The following is a 20,885-nucleotide window of genomic DNA, read 5'->3' as shown; positions in this document are numbered from 1 at the left end:
GGAATATACTTTGACTGTACCCAAACCATTTATTTTTTGAAGGTAACTCATTGTTCAGCTACAGTTTTTCCCACCAACCATCCCAGCTCTGTTCTTGCCCCATTGAAGTTTGCTCTTCCCCAGTTAATTATTCTTACTCTGGATTGCCCATTATCCTTCTCTAATTCCATCCTAAACCTTACGATACAATGATCACTGTCTCTTAAATGTTCCGCCACTGATACTTAGTTCACCTCATTTCCAAGAACCAGGTCCAAGAGTGCATCCTTTCTTCTTGGACTGTGTGCATACTACTGTTGAAAGTTCTCCTGAACACACTCTAGGAGCGCTTGCCTCTCTCCATCCTTTACACTACTACTGTCCCAGTCTATATTTGGGTAATTAAGGTGCCCCATTATAACTACCCTATAATGTATATGCATTCTCAGTAATTTCCCTGCAGATTTGTACCTCTACATTCTTGGCAGTCTATAGACTACACCGAGCAATGTAATTGCACCCTTTTTGCTCTAGCCAAATTGATTCTGTCCTTGAACCCTCTGGAACATCCTCTTTCTCCAGCACTGCAATGCTCTCCTTAACCAATACAGCCACCCCTCCTCCTTTTCTTCCACTTCTACCTTTTCCAAACACCTTGTACCCAGGAATATGTAACACCCAGTCCTGCCCTTCCTTGAGCCAGGTCTGTTATCACCACAACATCATATTTCAGCCTGACATCTGCACCTGTAACTCCCCAATCTTATTTACTATACTCCGTGCATTCACATACATGCACTGTAACCCTGATTTAGACTTTAATACTTTCTCTCTTTGTCTGAATCCGCCTATTTACTTACTATTCTCTGTACCAATGCTATCTGTCTCTCCCAGTATTTTGTGCACCTTGTTATTCTGCTCTGATATTGTCCCCTGGTTCCCACACCCCTGCCGAGTTAGTTTAAAGCCCTCCCAGCAGCACTAGCAAAGTGCCCCACAAGGAACTCAGTCCCAGCTCTGTTCAGGCACAACCCGTCTGGCTTATAGAGGAGCCATCTTCCCCAGAGCCAGCCCCAGTGTCCCAAGAATCTAAAGCCCTCTCACCTGCACCATCTTTCCAGCCACACATTCACCTGCCTTATCCCCCTATTTCTGTACTCGCTTGTGGCACTGGGAATAATCTGGAGATTACAACATTTGAAGTCCTTCTTGCTATTATTCTCTCTAGCTCCCTAGGTTCTGACCACAGGACCACATACCCCTTCCTACCTGAGTCATCGATGCCAACGTGGACCATGACCTCTGGCTGTTTACCCTCCCCCAGGAGAATTTTCTGCAGCTCTCTGTGACATCCTTGATCCTGGCACCAGGGAGACAACATATCAACCTGGAATCATGTCTATGGCTGCAGAAATGCCTGCCTGTTCCCCTAACTAATGAATTCCCTATCACTATTGATCTTCCTTTCTTCTTCCTCCCCTCCTGTACAGTTGAGCCGCTCCTGGTGCCACAAACTTGGCTCTGACTGCACTCCACTGAGCAACCAGCGCCCTCACCAGCGTCCAAAACGGAAAACTGTTTGGTGAGCAGGACCCCAGAAGACTCCTGTCCTGCCTGCCTAGTTCTCTTGAACTGCCTGGCAGTCACCCATTCAATTTCTGCTCCTAAGCTGCGATGTGACCACATGAACATGCTATCCATGTAGTGCTCAGCCTCGCGGATGTGCCACTGTGACTCTGGCCGCTGCTCAAGCTCTGAAACCTGGAGCTCAAGTTTCTGTTGCTGGCAGTACACCTTGCATGTGTGGTCATCCAGGACACCGGTAGCATCCAAGACTTCCCACATAGTACAGGCTGCACATTCCACTCGACTGAGTTGCCCTGCCATGTCTTAACTTTATTTTACTTTGGTTTACTTATTTTATTACACTGCCCCGTCTTTCCCTTATTCCTGGTGTTTCTCACTTAAATCCAAGTATATCTACTTCTTTAAAAATAATATGTTTTTCTAACTTACGCCATTTTAAAGACAGCCCCTAACAGCAGTTTCTTACCAGCCAATGAACTTATGGTTTTCCTGTGCTGTCGCTATTTGTTTTTTCTCACTCTTCTTTTGAACTCAGCTCTGAGCTGGTAGCTATAGTGCACAGTCATCAGCAATCAGGATATCACAAAGTATGTCCTTGGTAGTTTGTACCAGAGAAGAGAAGGCTCAGATGTGACCTGATGGAATTTTGAACATTATGGAAGTAGAGAAGATTTTCCAACTTGTGGGTACTCCAAACCTTGAGACCATAAATATAAGGGAGTCACTATTACATTCAATAAGGAATTCAGGAGAACCATCTTCATTCAGAGAGTGTTGATAATGTGGAACACGAAGTGGTTGAGGTGACCAACATTGATATATATTGGGGGTACCTGGATAAGTATATGAGGGAGAAAGGAATGAAACGAAAAGTTAATAGGGTGAAATGATGTAAGATAGGAGGAGGCTTGGGTGGTGCATAAAGACTGGTGGGTGGCCTGTTTTTGAGCTGTAAATTCTATGTAAATCTATATATGAACTGTGTTTCATAATTCTTTTCTAATATTTAAATTGGTATATACTGTAGGTGTAGCATATTTTGGAGTTGACTTTGGACCACAGAGCACTGGAGTTCCCAAAGCGTTCCACCAATAGGTTTTTTCCTCACCCCATGCCTGTCTCTATTGTAGACTAATTGATAGATTAATTGCTGTCATTAGTCAACAGCACTATTGTCGTTTCATGTGACTATTGGAATGATAGGAAGATAACTCGATGGACTTTGATTTTTTTGGTCTAGCAATTCATAGTTTCCCACGTATCATTGAGGAGAAAATGATTAATGAACCTTCCCAATAAAAGAAATTCAGAGAAGATTTTGAAAATTAATTGATTTAGATCCAAATTTTTTTGCCATTTGTGCTGTCTTATTGTCTTCGATGTATTCAGATGTGCCATTTAGGACTATTAATATTTGTAAGGTACTTTGCAATGGTTTATTGCAAACTGAGTGAATGAGTGAGTGAGTGGGTGAGGTGGGAGGCAGTAGTGGATAGGTGGTTGAAGTTGGTAGGAAACTGAGGTGGGTAGGTGGGTGGGTTGGTAAATGGGTGGGGGGGGAGGTGTGTGGGGTGAGTAGATGGGTAAGCCGATAGCAGGTAGGTGGGTAAGTGGGCAGTCAGGTTGAGAAGGTAGTTGTGGGGCTCAGAGGGTAATTGGAGGTTAGGAAGGGTAATATCTGGTGTTGGGAGGGTAGTTGGGCAAGCAGAAGGTGTAGTCGGGGGATGAGGTGGTAATTGAGGGAATCAAGAGAGTTATTGGGAGGTCGGGAGGGTAGTCGGGTGGTTGGGGGTCAGTTGGGAGGTCAGTGGGTGTAGTTGGATGTTAGTGGGGGCAGTCAGGTGGTCAGTAGGATAGTTGGGAGGGTCAGTGGGGATAGTCGGGGGGTGTCAGTGGGGGTAGTTGGGGGGGGTCAGTGGGGGCAGTTGGGGGGGGTCAGTGGGGATAGTTGATGGGGCCAGTGGGGGTAGTCGGCGGGGGGGTCAGTGGGGGTAATCGGGGGTGGGGGGGAATCAGTGGGGGCAGTCGGGTGATCAGTGGAGGTTGTCGGGGTGTCAGTGGGGGTGGTCAGGGGTGGTCAGTGGAGTTAGTTGGGAGGGGGTCAGAAGGGGTAGTCAGTCAGGAGGTATTTGAGTGGTCAGTGTGAGTGATTTGGGCGTGGAGGCGGTTGGTGGGGTCAGTTCTGAAGTTACACAAGACTAGGTTTTACTCCGCCTAACATTTCCTGGGCAACTATTCAGGTCAGCACGTCGAATTTCTCCCAATCTCTGATTATAACTCAGAGTCCCAGGACCAGGGGAATTGCCCGTCAGAAGTTGAAACCTCCTGGGCAATTACCAAGTAAGTCTGCACGTTGGGCCTTCCAAAAGGTCCCGATGCACATCTCAGTCGTACGTCCAGTCTTTGACGATCCAGAGACCGGAAGATTTGGCTCAAAATTTATACATTAGAACAAAAGCCCTTTGTCTTGAATAAAAAAAAAATCTATTGTAACTCATACTAACTATCAAAACTAATACAATGTTGCATATCAAATCTTTTCAATGCAGTCTTCGCAGTTTGCAATCTTGTCTACCATAACAAAGCCTGGCTGGGATCATGTCAAACTTAGTCTCTCCATTCTTTGAATGGTTTAAAAGGTTCACAAAGCAGTTAATAAAGTTTATGAAACTCTTGGTTTTATAAACAGAGGCATGGAGTAAAAAGCAACAAAGTTATGTTAAACCTATATAACACACCATAACTGAAATATTGTGACTAATTCTCTGGGCACTTTAGGAAGGATCTGAAGGTTTAGAGGGGATGCTCGAGATTTACTAGAATGGTTCCAGGGATGAAGGACTACAGTTACGTGGATAAATTGGAAAAGCTGGTGTTATTCTCCTTTTATTAGAATAGGCAAAGAGAAGATTTGATAGAGGTTTATAAAACCATGAAAGAAAGGTAGAGTAAATGAAGAGAACATATTTCCAGTGGCTGAAGGGTGGATAATGAGAGGCCAGAGATTTAAGATGATGGGTAGAAGAATCAGAAAATTGAAGAGGAAAAACTTTTTCATGCAATGAGTGGTTAAGATTTGGAAGACACAGCCTGATAAGGTGGAAACAAATTGAATAGCTTCAAAAGGGAATTGAAGAAGTACTCGAAGGAGAAAAGTTGCAGTGATATGGGGAAGGAATTATGAAATATCTCTTTAAATGTCTGCAGCTGCTTCTCTATTACTTTTTAACCTATTTCCCAGTTCACTTTTGCCATCTCCGTCTTTATATCTTTGTAATGCTCTTCATTTAAGTTTAAGATTCTAGTTTCAGACCCAAATTTCTCACCCTCAAACTGAATGTGAAATTCTATCATGTTATGATCACCCTTACCTAGAAGATTATTTACTATCAGATTATTAATTAATCCTGTCTCATTACATGTTACCAGGTTTAAAATAGCCTAATCTCTGTTTGATTCCAGAACGTGCTGCTCTAAGAAGCTGTCCCAAATACACTCTGTGAACTCATCCTCCAGACTCCCTTTGCCATTTTGACTTGTCTGATCTATATGATGATTAAAATGTCCCATGATTACTGCAGCACCTTTCTTAGAAGTCCCCATTATTTCTTGGTATATACTATGTAGTGTCGGTCCTGTCAAGGGGCCTATAAACTATTCCCACCAGTGATTTCTTTCCTTTGCTATTTCTTATCTACGCCCAAATTGATTTTGCATTTTGCACTTTTAAACCAAGTTCAGCTATCAATAATTTACCAATCTCGTCCTTTAATACAGAGCTACCTCATCAGCTTTTCCTTTCTTCCTGTCCTTCCAAAATGTCAAATACCCTTGAATGTTCAGGTCCCAGCCTTGGTCACCATTCAACCACGTCTCTATATGGCTATCAGATCCTACTTATTTATTTTTATTGTGCTGTGTCACGACAGTGGACCGTAGCCCCGAATTACTTGTGAACATATCGAACTTTTTAAAGGAAGACATGTGTTTTTAAAAAAAAGACATACTAGCAAAAGCTTGCTGGAAAATTCCTTTGTGGATTACACTTGACCGACCAGTTCAGAGAGAACGGAATGTTCTAAAGACGTGTCAAAGCCTACTTTAGACCGAGACACTTCAAAGGAAGAGATGCAATGCAAAAGAACTTTAATCTCCTTTGAGATTACCATCTCAGCAGGAACCATCCCCTGTTGAGTTATATCTCAGAATGTGGAAATGGCCTGAGTTGAAAGAAAGTGGATTCTGGGCAAAAGACATGTATGTTTTTTTCCCTTCCAGGAATACACAAGAAAATGGGTTAAAAAGCCAGCTGCAAACCTGGTCTCCGTGTGCTAGTTTGGTGTTCTAGTTCTGTGTGCTAGAATGTGCTGCAAAGGTCACAGCTGAAGAACATTAACTAGGCATCCCTGCAGCTTGCAGGTAAAAACAAGTCTTTCTCTGTTGCTGGAAGCAAGTCACAAGCCAGCAAAGCCACAGTCAAGAAGTAAATAGCACAGCTTCTCAGCTAACCTGCAGAAGCAAATGTCTCCAAGCCAATTGCTCAACTGCCAAAGCAGCTCTACTGGAATCACCCAACTTCACGGCTGCAACGTTTTGCCATCTACTCATGGACAAGCCAAAGACTGATTTGTATATTTTTAAACTTTTATATTTGGACTCAGCCTCTCATTTTCGTGTGTGTGTGTTGCATTTTTATTATTTTTTCTCAAGTTTTTACTAACTAATAAACTTAACTCTTTCTTTGACTCAAGAATGCCTGGTTAAGTTGGTTCCTTCTAAAACTTAAACATACTTGGACTAGGAAAAGGTATCGACGAGGGAAGGGATCCTTCTTCAATTAACCCTATTGGGACCAACCAAGGGGGTTGAATAAAGAAAGGGAACCAATTTATCCCTGCTCACCCGGGAGCATAACAACTTGGGATACCTCGTCTGGGATCATAACAAGTTGGGGGATCTCACCTGGGGACTGGTAGTAACAGCTGTCAATTCATAAGTTTTATTTATGAATGTTGCGTACATTCAGACACATAACCTTTAATTCTGTCTCTTTACTTTCCTTCCTCTGACTTCAGCTGCTGGTGCAATCTTAAATTTTTATGTTCTGTCCCTTCCTGTCACACTCTGGTTATCATTACCCGTAATGCTAGCCTGCTCTATTGTCTTATCCTTTCTGTTTAACTTACCAAATCTCCCCACATGTGATTTGTCCACACCCCTGCCCCATTATTTAGCTTAAAGCACTCTCTACAGCCCTAAGTTACAACTTGTAAGGATGTTGGTTCCAGTGCAGTTCAGGTGAAGACTATCCCAACAGTACAGCTCCCTCTTTCCCCAGTACAGGTGCTAGTGCCACATGAATCAAAACCCACTTTTCCCACACCAATACTGTAGTGCCAGTTTTTTTTATCTCCCAGCTTCTTGCTAATTTCTATTCTGTGACCCAGCTATTATTCTCAGTTTCCTACTTTACCATAAGTTGAGTTGACATATTTATGAATCCTACACTATTTAGTTTAAAACCCTCTTTACTATGTTACAATCCACATAGTGACCAATAACCTTTTATAAGAAACAAGAACAAGGGGTTACGATCTCAGGCTTTAGGGTAGGCCATTTAGGACTGAGGTGAGGAGAAACTTCTGCATTCAGGGTGATGAAACTGTGGAATTATCTACCGCAGAGGGCTCTGGAGGCCACGTCACTGAATATGTTTAAGAGGGAAATAGATTTCTAGACTCTAAAGGCGTCAAGGGGTATGGGGAGAGAGCGGGAATATGGCGTTGAGATAAAGGCTCAGCCGTGATCATGTTGAATGGCGGAGCAGGCTCGAAGAGCCAAATGACCTCCTACGCCTATTTGCTATGTTTCTATGTTGAATTCCCACAACAACAACAACGGGAAGAAAACCAATGGGCAAGATTTCACTTTTTAAAACTTTTACTATAGCAATCAAACAAAAATCAACATAATTCAAACATTAATTGATAAGCAAATTGGCTACTTCAAATCAAGAGTTAAATTTCACTTTAAACATAATGTCTCCACAAGGATCTTAACATTTTAGGAAGGCCTGTAATCGGCCACACGTGGCTCCGACACACATATACTCTTTGCCTCGAAGCCCATCACATGGCAATGTTATGATCCAGCAGTTGGTAAAGCTGAGTTATTTAAAAATCCCAGAGGGAAACTTGAAACAACTGTCATAACCTATATTTTTAAGTGATATGTTTGAGATGCAACTCTAAATTCAGGAATCAGACCACCAGTTCTTGAAAGGTTTTATATTAAACTAAATGAAACATTTTATTAATTTACACAAGTTAAATGTATACACATGGCTACAAATTACTATTATCATAACTTTTAACAAATTCCTAAACTAATCTCCATTAAGGCAATAGCACCCATAGACTTAACCAGACACCAGGCAAAGCATTTTCACCTCACAAATTCAAAGTGAGCTTCTTTTCACTTTGGTTCCTGTGGAGACAGTTGGAGGCTTACAACTGCTTTGATCTTACATCGCCTCCGCCCTACACACACAAAACTGCTATTGGTTATATTCAGCACATCTCATTGAATGTAAATTCTCATTGTATCGCTAGGATCTTTGAACTCCACCTCTTCTAACAATAACCTTTCATAGGACCAATTTTATTAGTAATATAAACATATTGCTTGGTCTCTGCTAGCTAGGTGCCAGATTTCACCCCACTTCTTGAGTGCTTTATTCAAAAAATGCAAATGCACTCTACCTCTCTTTTTACTCCTCAAAACTAGTACACACCTAAGCACCTGGACTAGCTGGCTTTAATCCAGTTAAGACACACCCTCTTACTAAACCTCTATTTTAAAAGAAAAATATTTTCCAATAATATTATATACATTAATAGCTTCATGACAGGCAACATGAATCACATGGGTCTTGTATCCAGGTCTCTCTCTCTTGCAACTAAATGGGCAGTTTAAAGCACAACTGTTTACTACCGACATTCTCAACACTTTTCTGGGACTTTGGAGACTCACAGTCTATCCACTGCAAGCACGCAGGTTGTTGCCATTGTCTCCAAGCATAAACACCTTACACCTTCTCGGTAAAGCAATCTGGGCCCCCTTTAATCTCTAACATTCAAACCAACCAGGTTCGCTGTCAGGCAGACTTCAGAACAGGTCACATGATCCCATTCATTTTACCTTAAACTAAAGTCACAGCCCCGAAACATGACAATCTTATAAACTAGCATAGTTACAAACACTTCCCTCACATCAGTGGCTGAATGGTCTGTTTTCTCTGTTGTTATTTCTATGTATTTCACTTAGCTTGGCAATGTCTTTCTGCTCCTATCTGCACAACGTACTGTGCCTCCTGATACAATATCCATCTCACACTGATACAATATACACCTCCTCGAGAAAGCAGTCTAAAAGAAGCTGAGGGAACAGTTTTGGTAGAGTGCATCGGCAGGTATATGGTAAGTACCCATCTTAAAGTTTAAAGGCAAATGTCTGCTAATTTTTGAGCTGCTGGATGGCATAAATTTGCTTCAATCGCTTCCTTGATTGGGGATGGAGAACACTTGCTTCCACAGCACTGAGACAGCCTGTGACAAATTCACAAATCATATTCTGTGTGACTGTGACCATGGCAAATTATCCCTCTTTATTCTTTTCAATCTGTTGATTGATCTGTTGGGACGGTCTTCACCTGAACTGCACTGGAACCAACGTCCTTGTGCTATTTGTAAATTAAGGCGGTAGAGAGTGCTTTAAACTAAATAATGGGGCAGGGGTGGGGACGAATCACGTGTCAGGATTTGGCAAGTTAAGCAGAAAGGACAAGACAATAGAGCTGAGTAACATTACGGGTAATGATAACCAGAATGTGACAGGAAGGGACAAAGCATACAAACTTAAGAACGCACCAACAGCTAAGGTCAGAGCATGGAAGAAAAGTAAAAAGACAAAATTAAAGGTTATGTATCTGAACGTATGCGATATTCATAAATAGGAACATTGGGATAGATGGCAGAATGGGGCAAGTGGAGATAGGCTACGAGAATCAGGAATGAGAGAACTACCAGAAGAGCCAGGTGGGGGCTTAGCTGGTACTGTCAGGGATGCAGTAGCCATTATTAGGAAATGGCGTGATGGAATCTCTGGTACAGTTAACCTTTATTGAAAGTTTGAGTTAAAATGGAAGGTATTATGAGAGCAGCAAAAACTGCCCGACTGTTCCACATTGATTCAGTAACTTAGAGTAATAGCCCAAATGGAATAGCACCAGTGCCTTGCCCACTCCCAACTATAACAATTTGCATAGAATCTTGGTGCATGTTAGGTTACAAGCAGCAGTGTTCTGGATGAGCTCAAATTTATGTAAGACAGAAGATGGAGAGCATTAGAATAATCAAGGCCGGAGGTAACAGATGTGAGAATGAGGGTTTCAGCAGCAGATAAGCTGAGGCAGGGGCAGAGTCAAGTGATGTTACGAAGATGGAAATAGGCAGTCTTGATGATGGAGTGGGTATGTGGTCAGAAGCACATTGCGGGTTAAATATGACACCAAGATTATGAAAAGTCTGCTTCAGCCTCACACAGATGCCTGTGTTCTATTCCAAAAAGCCAGCTAGTGAAGGATCGAACTGGAGCCAATCTTTACACACTTTCATATTTATTTAGTTACACATTAGAAGCACACACCTCCTAATGCTAACAACCATAGATACCAGAGTTGCCATCTCACCAATTCCTAATTTTGGCCATTGCATCTCTGACAGTACAATCTCAGTTCCCTCCTGGCTGTTCTGGCAGTTCTCCCATTTCTGATTCTCATAGCCTAGCTCCACTTGCCCCATTCTGCCATCTGTCCCAATGCTCCTGCTCTTGTCCTCTCTGTTTCCCCCCCAACCAATGTTTTTGGCGAGTTTTTCTTCCCCTTCCTACTTCAATTGTCAATTTTGCCACTGTTCTCCTTTATATCCCCTGCCCAGAAACCAGAAGCTCTCGAATCACAATTCCACACTTCAGTTACATTGAATTCATGATGACCTTTGTTATCTGATTGTCATAGGAAACATGTTACTGTGATGTCCATGGTCAAGGACCATTGGACCATTGCCTTGGCCAACACATTACTGTGATACTCATGGTCACAGACAACACATTACTCTGATGCCCATTGTCACGGCCAACACATTACTGTGATGCTCATGGTCACAGACAACACATTACTCTGATACCCATTGTCACGGCCAACACATTACTGTGATGCCAGTGGTCACAGACAGCATGTTGCCATGATGCCCACGGCCATGGACAACACATTGTCGTGATACCCCTAGTCACTGACAACACATTACTGTGCTGCCCATGGTCACCGACAACACATTACTGTGCTACCCATGGTCACCGACAATGCATTACTGTGCTACCCATGGTCACCGACAATGCATTACTGTGCTGCCCATGGTCACCGACAATGCATTACTGTGATGCCCATGGTCACCGACAACAAATTACTGTGATGCACATGGTCACAGACAACACATTTCTGTTATGCCTTTGGTCACAGACAACACATTTCTGTGTTGCCTTTGGTCACAGACAACACATTACTCTGATGCCATGGTCACAGACAACACATTACTGTGATGCCCCTGGTCACCAAAAACACATTACTCTGATGCCCCTGGTCACCGACAGCACACTACTGTGATGTCCATGGCCATGCAAGTGTTCCTTAGGAGATCCTCACTGCAGATGAGTATCCAGAAGGATCATGTTGACTTGACAACTTATGGCTTGAAACAGGATGTCTTCTCTCCTGCTTTCTCCTGTAGTTTTGATTTGTCTTTTAACAACTTTAAATTATTCTTACAGGAAACTATATCTTGAATTATTTGGCATCTTGTCCAAAGCTAGAACCCTTTGTGATTCAGGCATTGGTCCAGGTTATAGCCAAGATTACCAAAATGGGATGGTTTGAAGTCCGGAAAGACAAGCTTGCCTTCAGGGAGGTGATTGCTGATGTCACCAAATTCCTACAGGTAAGATGTTGATATTGTGTGGGTTTGAACAAAGCTGCCTAAAGACCTATATAATTACTGTACATGCTTTTTGCCTGTAGGTGCAGTGGAATTATCATTGTGATTTCAGTATAGTATAATTGTTGACGTAATTTTTCTTTGTATTGTATCCACTTGTATTGTGAAAAACACTGAACAGTACAACACTGATGTTATAGACTTGTTGCTGTGGTACTGATGCTAGGTTTGAATTGGTGGGTTTAAAAAGCCATGCAGAAGTTCTCCAGTTGGTTATTGGGCCTTGCTCAGTGAGAAACTGATCCATACAGAACATGGAGGTGGTTGGAACATGGCTGTTAAACCTAATGAAGGCTAGAAGTCAACACTTTTTAGAGGGGAGGGGAGGTGAGAGAAGAAAATTGGTAGAGAGAGAAAGTGAAGAGAGCATGAAACAAGAAGCTGTGCGAAACGAGATGGAATTTTTCTGATATCCTTTAAACTTGACTGAACTGCTCCTAGGAACTAGCTACCACAGGGAGTAATTAAGGCAAATAGCATAGACACATTTGCCATGACTCACTGGAGATAGTTCACTGTAATATCAGCCTCATTGTTCCCCGAGTTGCGACAAATGTGAAAAGTTTGACCAAACCACCAGATTGCCCCAATTCTACCTAACTGTTTAATTTCAGTTAACAGAATACGAGCACCAGGTTTGTAAACTTAATAAGTAAATAACTGTCTATTGAGCAAACTATCATTAACCAGTGGCAAAAGAAAAAAATATGAATGGCTAATTTCTAACACTATACCTTAAACTCTATTCTCTTCTTAAATCCCTATACACACGCATACATAAGATACACAACATGGATTTTGAAGGTGTGATAAAACAGTTCAATAGCACCAATCCAGAGTATAGGATTTGATGGGTTGATTTTGATCTATACCTTCCAAATTCCTTTCTGTTCTTGTTTCCCCCTTGTCCTTTTTACAGGGGTTTCCTCAGAGAGAGAACAGGTTATAGAGATATGAGGAAAAGAGATTTTAGATTTTTTCTCTTTGCAGGCCAGGATCTTTCTACTGCACTGCTACCGCACAAAATCCTGGTCACCTGGTCAGGAGCCAATTAAATGCTGTGGCCAGGCAGCTCCCTTGGTCCAGGACTCCTTTCCGGCACCATCCTGTCTTTCATGGCACCCTCTGTTCCAGGACTGCAACATTGTATATATCTCTCATCCTATTCCAATGGACATGTCCTTTAAACTGCAGCCATTGTAATTTTAACCCATAGTCCAACAGAAAATAAAAAGGTGTGGTCCTTACACATTCAAGGGGTTGCTAGATAAGTACACCAGAGAGAAAGAAATAGCAGGATGATTTTTTTATACATTCAGCAGATGTGCGTGTCGTTTCCTTGGCCAGCATTTATTGCCCATCCCTAATTGCCCTTGGAAAGGTGGTGATGAGTTGTCTTCCTGAACCGCTGCAGTCTATGTGGTGTTAGGGAGGCAGTTCTAGGATTTTGACCCAGCGACAGTGAAGGAGCAGTGATATATTTCCAAGTCAGGTTGGTGACTGACTTGGAGGGGAACTTCCAGGTGGTGGCGTTTCCACATGTTTGCTGCCTTTGTCTTGGTAGTGGTCGTGTGTTTGGAAGGTGCTGTCTAAGAAGCCTTGGTGACTTCCAATTATGTTCCAGTAATGTTAGGAGTTTTAGATTAAGGGGGGTGACAGGAGTCTCATGTGGAACATAAACACTGGCTGAATGGTCTGTACCTTTGCTGCAAATATTTAGTAATTATTGGACAGGGGCTTGCTTTGCAAAACACTAAAAAGTTGCTGATGGCAAATTGGGTGGAACATTCTTTAGGACTCCCACTGCTCTATCAGCTTTTCTAGCCAACTTTACCATTGTACAGAGGCCCGAACAATCCCCATCCACCACTACTCTCCTCCGTCTGGCTCACACTGAACAATTTCTCCTTAAACTCCTCTCACTTCTCATAGGTGTGGCTATGGGGACTCGCATGAGCCCCAGCCATGCCCGTCTCTTTATGGGGTGTGTGGAACATTCCTTGTTCCAGTTCTACTCCAGCCCCCTCCCACAAATCTTTCTTCGGTACACCGATGATTACTTCGATGCTGCTTCATGCTCTCGTCTGAACCTGGAATAATTTATTAATTTTGCTTCCAATTTCCACCCCTGCATCATTTTCACATGGCTCATCTCTGACACTTCCCATCCCTTCCTTGACCTCTCCGTCTCAATTTCTGGTGATAGACTGTCCACCAATATCCATTACAAGCCTACTGACTCCCACAGCTACTTCGACTACACTCCTCACACCCCGCTTCCTGTAAGGACTCCATCCAATTCTCTCAGTTCCTTTGCCTCCGTCGCATCTGTTCTGATTATGCCACTTTCAAAAACAGTTCGTCTGGCATGTCTTCCTTCTTCCTTATCCGAGGTTTTCCACCCACGGTGTGTCCGGCCCATCTCCCGCGCATCTTCACACCTTCTTCTCCCTCCCAGAAACATGATAGGGCCCCGCTTGTCCTGACTTATCACCCCATTCAAAGGGGGAATGCCTCCGCATTCAAAGGATCATCCTCCGCCATTTCCGTCAACTCCAGCATGCTGCCACCACCAAACACATCTTCCCTTCACCCCCCCTGGTGGCATTCCACAGGGATCGTTCCCTCCGGGACACCCTGGTCCACTCCTCCATCACCCCTATACCTCAACCACCTCCCACGGCACTTTCCCATGCAACCGCAGAAGGTGCAACACCTGCCCCTTTACTTCCCCTCTCCTCATCATCTAAGGGCCCAAACAATCCTTTCAAGTGAAGCAGCATCACTTGCACTTCCCTCAATTTAGTCTACTGCATTCGTTGTTCCCAATGCAGTTCCCTCTACATTGGAGAGACCAAACGCAGACTGGGTGACCACTTTGCTGAACACCTTCGGTCTGTCCGCAAGCATTACCCAGACCTCCTTGCTGCTTGCCATTTCAACACTCCACCCTGCTCTCATGCCCATCCTTGGCTTGCTGCATTGTTCCCGTGAAGCTCAACGCAAACTGGAGGAACAGCACCTCATCTTCCAGCTAGGCACTTTACAGCCTTCCGGACTGAATATTGAGTTCAACAATTTTAGATCATGAACTCTCTCCTCCATCCCCACCCCCTTTCCGATTCCCCCCCTTTTTTTCCAATAACTTATATAGATTTTTCTTTTCCCACCTACTTATATTATTTTTAAATGTATTTCCATCCATTGTTTTATCTCTATCTTTTAGCCTTTTTTGATTCCTTCACCCCACCTCACCCCCATTAGGGCTATCTGTATCTTGCTTGTCCTGCTTTCTACCCTTAATTAGCACATTCCTTAGATAATATCACCACCTTCAACAACTCTTTGTCCTTTTGTCTGTGACATCTTTTGGTTATCTCCACCTATCACTGGCCCTCTATCCAGCTCTACTTGTCCCCCCCACCCCCCTTAAACCAGCTTATATTTCACCTCTCTTCTATTTTTACTTAGTTCTGTTGAAGGATCATTCGGACTCAAAACGTTAACTGTGCTCTGGCAGATGCTGCCAGACCTGCTGAGTTCTTCCAGGTATTTTTGTTTTTGTTTTGGATTTCTAGCACCCACAGTTTTTTGCTTTTATTTTACCATTGTTTGCTTCTGTATAGATTTGATGTGACTATCAAACTAAACAAGTTGAACATGCGCAGCCTACTAACTTCAAATACTAGAGGTAGCTGAATTATATAATTTGTCAATCTTACTCAGTTATCGGCTTGGTTTCCTTGATGCTGAAGTTAAGGTGTTATCTGTCTATAATGAAAACAGAAAATGCTGGAAAAACTTGGCAGGCCAGGCAATACCTGTGGCGAGAGAAACAGGATTAACATTTCAAGTCAAATATGACTCTTGGAACTGGAGGGAGGTAGAAATGTGATGGGTTTTATGCTGCTGTAAAAGGGCGGTGGGGCAGGTGGAGCAAGATAGAAGGTTAGGGATAAGTTAGAAGCAGGAGAAATTAAATGACAAAGATGTCATGGAACAAAAGACAAGGGGAGCAGTAATGATAATATTAAAGTTTAAAGCTTTAGTCCAGAGTAGGTGTTGTTACGGACAGGAGGGGTAGGGGGGTGTTAATTTAAATAGCCCTGATTTCTCCTCTCACCACCTGTCCGTAAACGGAAGGGTGTTTTGAGTTGATTCCCCCTTTGTAAGCGGTTGCGTAATTTCCCAACCTCTCGGTTTTGGTGTGATCCAATTTCTATTAATAACCCCCACAGAAAACTCAAGATGGGATGAACTCAGAAGGTTAGTTTATTTGCACGCCCTCAACGCGAGAGGAGGGTGGAACATTGCCTCATTTTCATTCATACAATAAAAAAGGAATAGAGAAAGAAAGATTTAGAGGGAAAAGACCGCAGAGAAAAGAATTATTGTTTCACGTGTGTCCAGAGTCTAGAAACAAAGTCCAGTGGTGTATTCTTTCACAGTGATCAGGCTGAACTAATGCTGGATAATTCACTTTTCCTGTAGAGATGACTTCCACAATGAGATAATCCCGTAGAGAAGAATCAGTCTTGTAAGTGATGGTACAGAAGTTCCAATAGAAGCAGGGTAGATGGGGCCAGGCATTCAAACCTGGACATAGTCCCTTTCCTGTGCTGCTAAGTAGATGGAAAGATGGCAGACTGCACTTTGCAGCTCCACAGGCAATATTACTGGTTCCACTAGCTAGAGGGGTCATGTCACAGACTCCCACCTCTCCATTTTATCTGGGTCCCTGAGATTGCTAATGTTCCAACCAAAAAGTCTTAAAAGTAGGTTGTGGGATCCTTTGTCCGAGCAGACAAATTGGCTTATGAACTGTAGATGGCCTCTGTATAGCTCCCTTTGAATTTGGTCTCTGCAGCCCACAGGAGGTCATTGGGGTCTCTTCAGAGAAAATAAGGGGCAAATTTCTTCGATACTGCCAAATAGCCTCTTTTGTTCAGGGTCACAGGCATAGCTTCAGTCATTTTAAAAAGTCATTGACCAGTTTTTAAAATTTTAGAAATTAGCCATGGGGAAATATAATTTATATATGTATGTAACATATGTATATATTTTATAAAAATATATAGTCTGAGGTCTTAGCCCTCTGACAGTGTTAATAGCAGAATAAAGGTCAGGATTGTCTGAAAGAAAAAAACATGAGAACAAGATACCGATTGCTTATGTTGTTTATTATCTCCTGAAATAGCGTCACTTGACATTTTTTCCTTTTGGGGAGTTAAACCTGTATATGGAGTGTAGGATCATAAATAGTGAGCATATCATTTCTTTGGAATAATGATGTTCAGGTGAAGACAAGAAACACAAGTTCTGGGAACCTGGCATTTGTTAAAACAGGAATCAAACCTGAGCCCTGTCTGGCTCAGTTGCTCACTTGTTGATCCATCAGAAGAACCTGCTTTGAGTTAAAGTTATCTAGAACTGAGAAAGAGAATTTAGTCATTTCACTTGATTTTCCAAAACCGAGAGCGTCAACTAACTGATGATTTTAATTTAAAACTGGGGAAAACATTCTTAAATTAGGAAAAACAAGATTTTGTTCCTGGTCAGGAAAGCAAATCCAAAAAGTCTAGATATAGGAAGGAGTCAGAGGAATAAACTATAATAGACTGAAAATTGAGTTAATAGTTGCTTTATTTTCCATCTTGCCAGAGCTGGATAGTATGATACAGTTCATGGGCTTGTTCTTTTTCTTAAAAGTTTCCAGCTTCTGATGGCCTCTTTAGAAGTCCCTAAACCTAACATAAAAGCAAAATACTACGGATGCTGGAAATCTGAAACAAAAACAAAAATAGCTGGAAAAACTCAGCAGGTCTGACAGCATCTGTGGAGAAGACAGAGTTAATGTTTCGAGTCCGTATGACTCTTCATCAAAATGAAGAAGAGTCATACGGACTTGAAATGTTAACTCTGTCTCCTAAACCTAACATGTTTGGTTCTGGATCACAATTGAAATCTTGGTGAATTTTGGAAAAGAGGTGGAGGAGACCAAGTCCCAACAGCTGGATGACAGATATGGGCATTAAGTAAGCTGGCAATATTTCTATGCCAACAGACTCTTGCAGCTGAATCACACATCAATAAATCTCTGCCCATGCAGTGGTACCTAGGGATGTCTTTGCTACTATGGTGGAAGCCTCATGCCTCTACCAGGGCCCCATGTCTTTACTAGACCTGACCTCCCAACATGGTCAGCGGATTTAAGTTTCTTAAGCATTTTGACTTCTTTAAAGTGCGACAGCACTTAAAAAAAAACTTGAAAACCATTCCATTCAGCTTTTAATAGTGCACCAAGAGTTACAATTTTCAAAATGGACTTGTCATCAGTAAAAAAGCTTACATTATATGATCAACCCATGTCTTTTTCCTTCTACTGGCCTTTGTACCTATGCACCTATTATGGAGTCATGCCTTTCCGTCCCATAGTCTGCTTTTCATTGCCTCTTGCATTGAGCAGCACTCCCTCCCTTATTGCCTCCTCCTGCCTCTTGCTGAAACTCCACTTGCCATTTGAAGTCTTCCTCTCCCTGTTTCCTTTTGAAGCCTATCACCATTCTGTGGTATCCATTTGTTCCTCCCCATTTCTTGTTCTCAGCTTGCGACTAACAAATCACATCCACCTCACCCATGCGTCAATACATTTCTATTCCTTTCCCACCTGCCACATTTACTACTGGCAGCTCTCAACTTCACAACAGACACCCACATTTATCCCTCCATTGCCTGTCTATTGCCAACAAAAACACCTGTTATTGTGTCACTCTCCCCACATCTAGATCACTATGCCTGTGCTCCTATTGTGCCTGACACACTCCCAGTCCTACCCAATTCCATCTTGAGTGATGAGCTAGCTTGCAGTCAGACCAAAGGTACTGATGTAATGCTGCACAGTTTGGGTATTTGTGGGGAAGTTTATCAGGAGATTAAGATGGGAAATAAAGAGGACAGTCGATAGGGAGTGAGAAATGGTAGTTGGGAAAGCAGAACTGCACTTATCTGCAGGCAGTGGCAGCCATTATTGAACAGGAAAAAACAGGTTACAACAGTAGGAATAGCAAGAATACTGGCATAAGAGATTGAGAAAACCTACTTGGTCAAGACTTGAAAAAATGGGTGGTGTATGCCCTGCATTGATGGTCAGGGATTAGTACTCAATTGATCATCAGTGGTCCCAGGATGGAACACATATAACATGATGTCAAAAATCTGAATGCAAGCTGCAGGTAAGGAGTCTTGGGTTAGTCTGGAGTTAAGAAAATGCTGGGTCAGTTTTTGAGGTTGAAGGAAGGTAGGTTTTGCAAGGATGTGAGAACACAACCTCAGCCTGCGGGGCGGAAGGTGAAATTATGCGGCAGGTGCAACAGTGAAACCCTAACAGCTGGAACAGCGGCAGAGACTAAAATAGCATGGGGGCACCAATACAGCGTACTGAGCTTCACCACAGAGTACTTGAGCAAGTTGAGCTGAAATTCACAGAGGAATTTAAGGTTGCAGGGATTTTCTGGTCTGTTGACATGGACCCTTGATGGCAGCGGGGAGTGTGGCTACTCCCGAGGCTGAGTGGGATGGGGGTGGTGGAGGGTTGGGTGGCTGGGGGTTGTGGAGGGGGTGGTCAGATTTGTGCTGTATAAGAAAACACTGTCTCTCGTGACCTACCAGTGAAAAGTTTCTAGGTCTAAATGAAAGTTTCGAGGTGTGTGTAGCGTGGAGTAGAAAATATATGCCCCAGCAGTGGGGGTGACAGTGATTTTTTTTAAAAATGTGTTGTTTCACAGGATATGGGCTTTGCTGGTTAGGTCAGCATTTATTGCCCATTTCTAATTGCCCTTGAGAAGGTGGTGATGAGTTGCCCAGGCCTGAATATTGTCCAGGTCTTGCTACATGAAGACACAGGCTGTTTCAGTATCTGAGGAGTTGCGAACATACCTGCTTTTGATCTTATGATGGAGGGAAGGCCATTGATGAAGCAACTGAAGATGGTTGGGCCAAGGACACGATCCTGAGGGACTCCTGCAACAATGTCCTGGGACAGAGATGATTAACCTCCAACAGCCACAGCGATGTTCCTTTGTGATAGATATGACTCTAACCAGTGGGAACTTTTCCCCCTGGTTCCTATTGACTAGATTTACTAGGACTCCTTGATGCCACACGGTCAAACGCAGCCTTGATCCCAAGGGCAGCGACTTGTCTTTTGTTTCAATGATGCACAAAGGCTGTCAGCATTGTAGCTGAGCTAATTTATTGATAACACATTTTCCTAACATAAACACATTTCTCTGCAGTAAGTGAATGCTATCAAAACAGGCTCCAACATGTGCTATCTGACTTTCAAACTCCCAGGTCACGTGACCCTGTGTATAGTACAGAGTACCGTATTGTATCTAATACTGGAGTCCACCACCACAAATAACTATTATTTTAACAACTCTCAGCTCACCTCTTGAATTCAGCTCTTCTGCCCATGTTTGGACCAAGGCTGTCATGAGGTCAGGAGCTGAGTATTGAAACCCACTCAGTCACCAGTGTGAAAGTATTTTTTAACAAATTGTTATAATTTTACTGTTCACACTGATGTCTCTTTGTTATGCGTATCTGTACTGTGCATTAATTGATAAAATTGCTTATCTGGTTGTGTGGCACCTAGCATGTTGTATTTGTCTGCGTGTAACTCAAGTCATAGTTAAGATGACCTCTTACTACTCTGCAGCCCAAAGGAACCTGAACAGAATCTATGAGCTGTACAAAAAATAAATCTAATCACCACTGGTTCTTTAGACCTTGCAGCACTGATATTTTTGTGCTATTGACAGGCTTTCAATGGAAGATGCAGTATCCTATCCAGTTTTCAAAATGAAAATGGTGCCACTCCTAACTGAGCTTTCTTCACGCTCAAGCAGAGCCCAATCTAACTTGACCTAGCCTCACTCTCAGGGAGAATGTGGCTCAAGCAGAAATTCTGGCACCTTTCTTGGACTTATTTTTAATACCACCAACTAGTATACTGTAATCTGTCTGACTGAAATCTGACACTTATGTGTCAGTTAAGTTTTGTTCCCTAAATTCACTTTAGAGGTAGAAGCACTTAACTAGCTTTGTTTCTACCTATTTACATGTCAAAAGTTATACACCAATATTACCTTGGCTGAAAACAACATGAAATGTATGATATATCCCAGATAAGGTAAGACATTTGTTATG

The 20,885-nt window shown here is 42.6% G+C and overlaps 1 protein-coding gene across 1 annotated transcript in view; it reads left to right on the top strand.

Moving 5' to 3' along the window:
* The window catches only part of LOC121281476 (ran-binding protein 17-like), a gene marked incomplete at its 5' end in the record, with an annotated part of 1,080,904 nt that overhangs the window by 66,662 nt on the left and 993,357 nt on the right, over positions 1 to 20,885 (top strand). Inside the window, one exon of the mRNA XM_041194421.1 lies at positions 11,452 to 11,618. Coding sequence (XP_041050355.1) covers positions 11,452 to 11,618 — 167 coding nt within the window. The remainder of the gene's footprint in view (positions 1 to 11,451; positions 11,619 to 20,885) is intronic.

Source organism: Carcharodon carcharias, chromosome 8 (genome assembly GCF_017639515.1).
Source record: "Carcharodon carcharias isolate sCarCar2 chromosome 8, sCarCar2.pri, whole genome shotgun sequence".
Taxonomy (NCBI): Eukaryota; Metazoa; Chordata; class Chondrichthyes; order Lamniformes; family Lamnidae; genus Carcharodon; species Carcharodon carcharias.
Note: the sequence above shows the minus strand (reverse complement) of the source record. Positions and strands in the feature narration are given on the sequence as shown.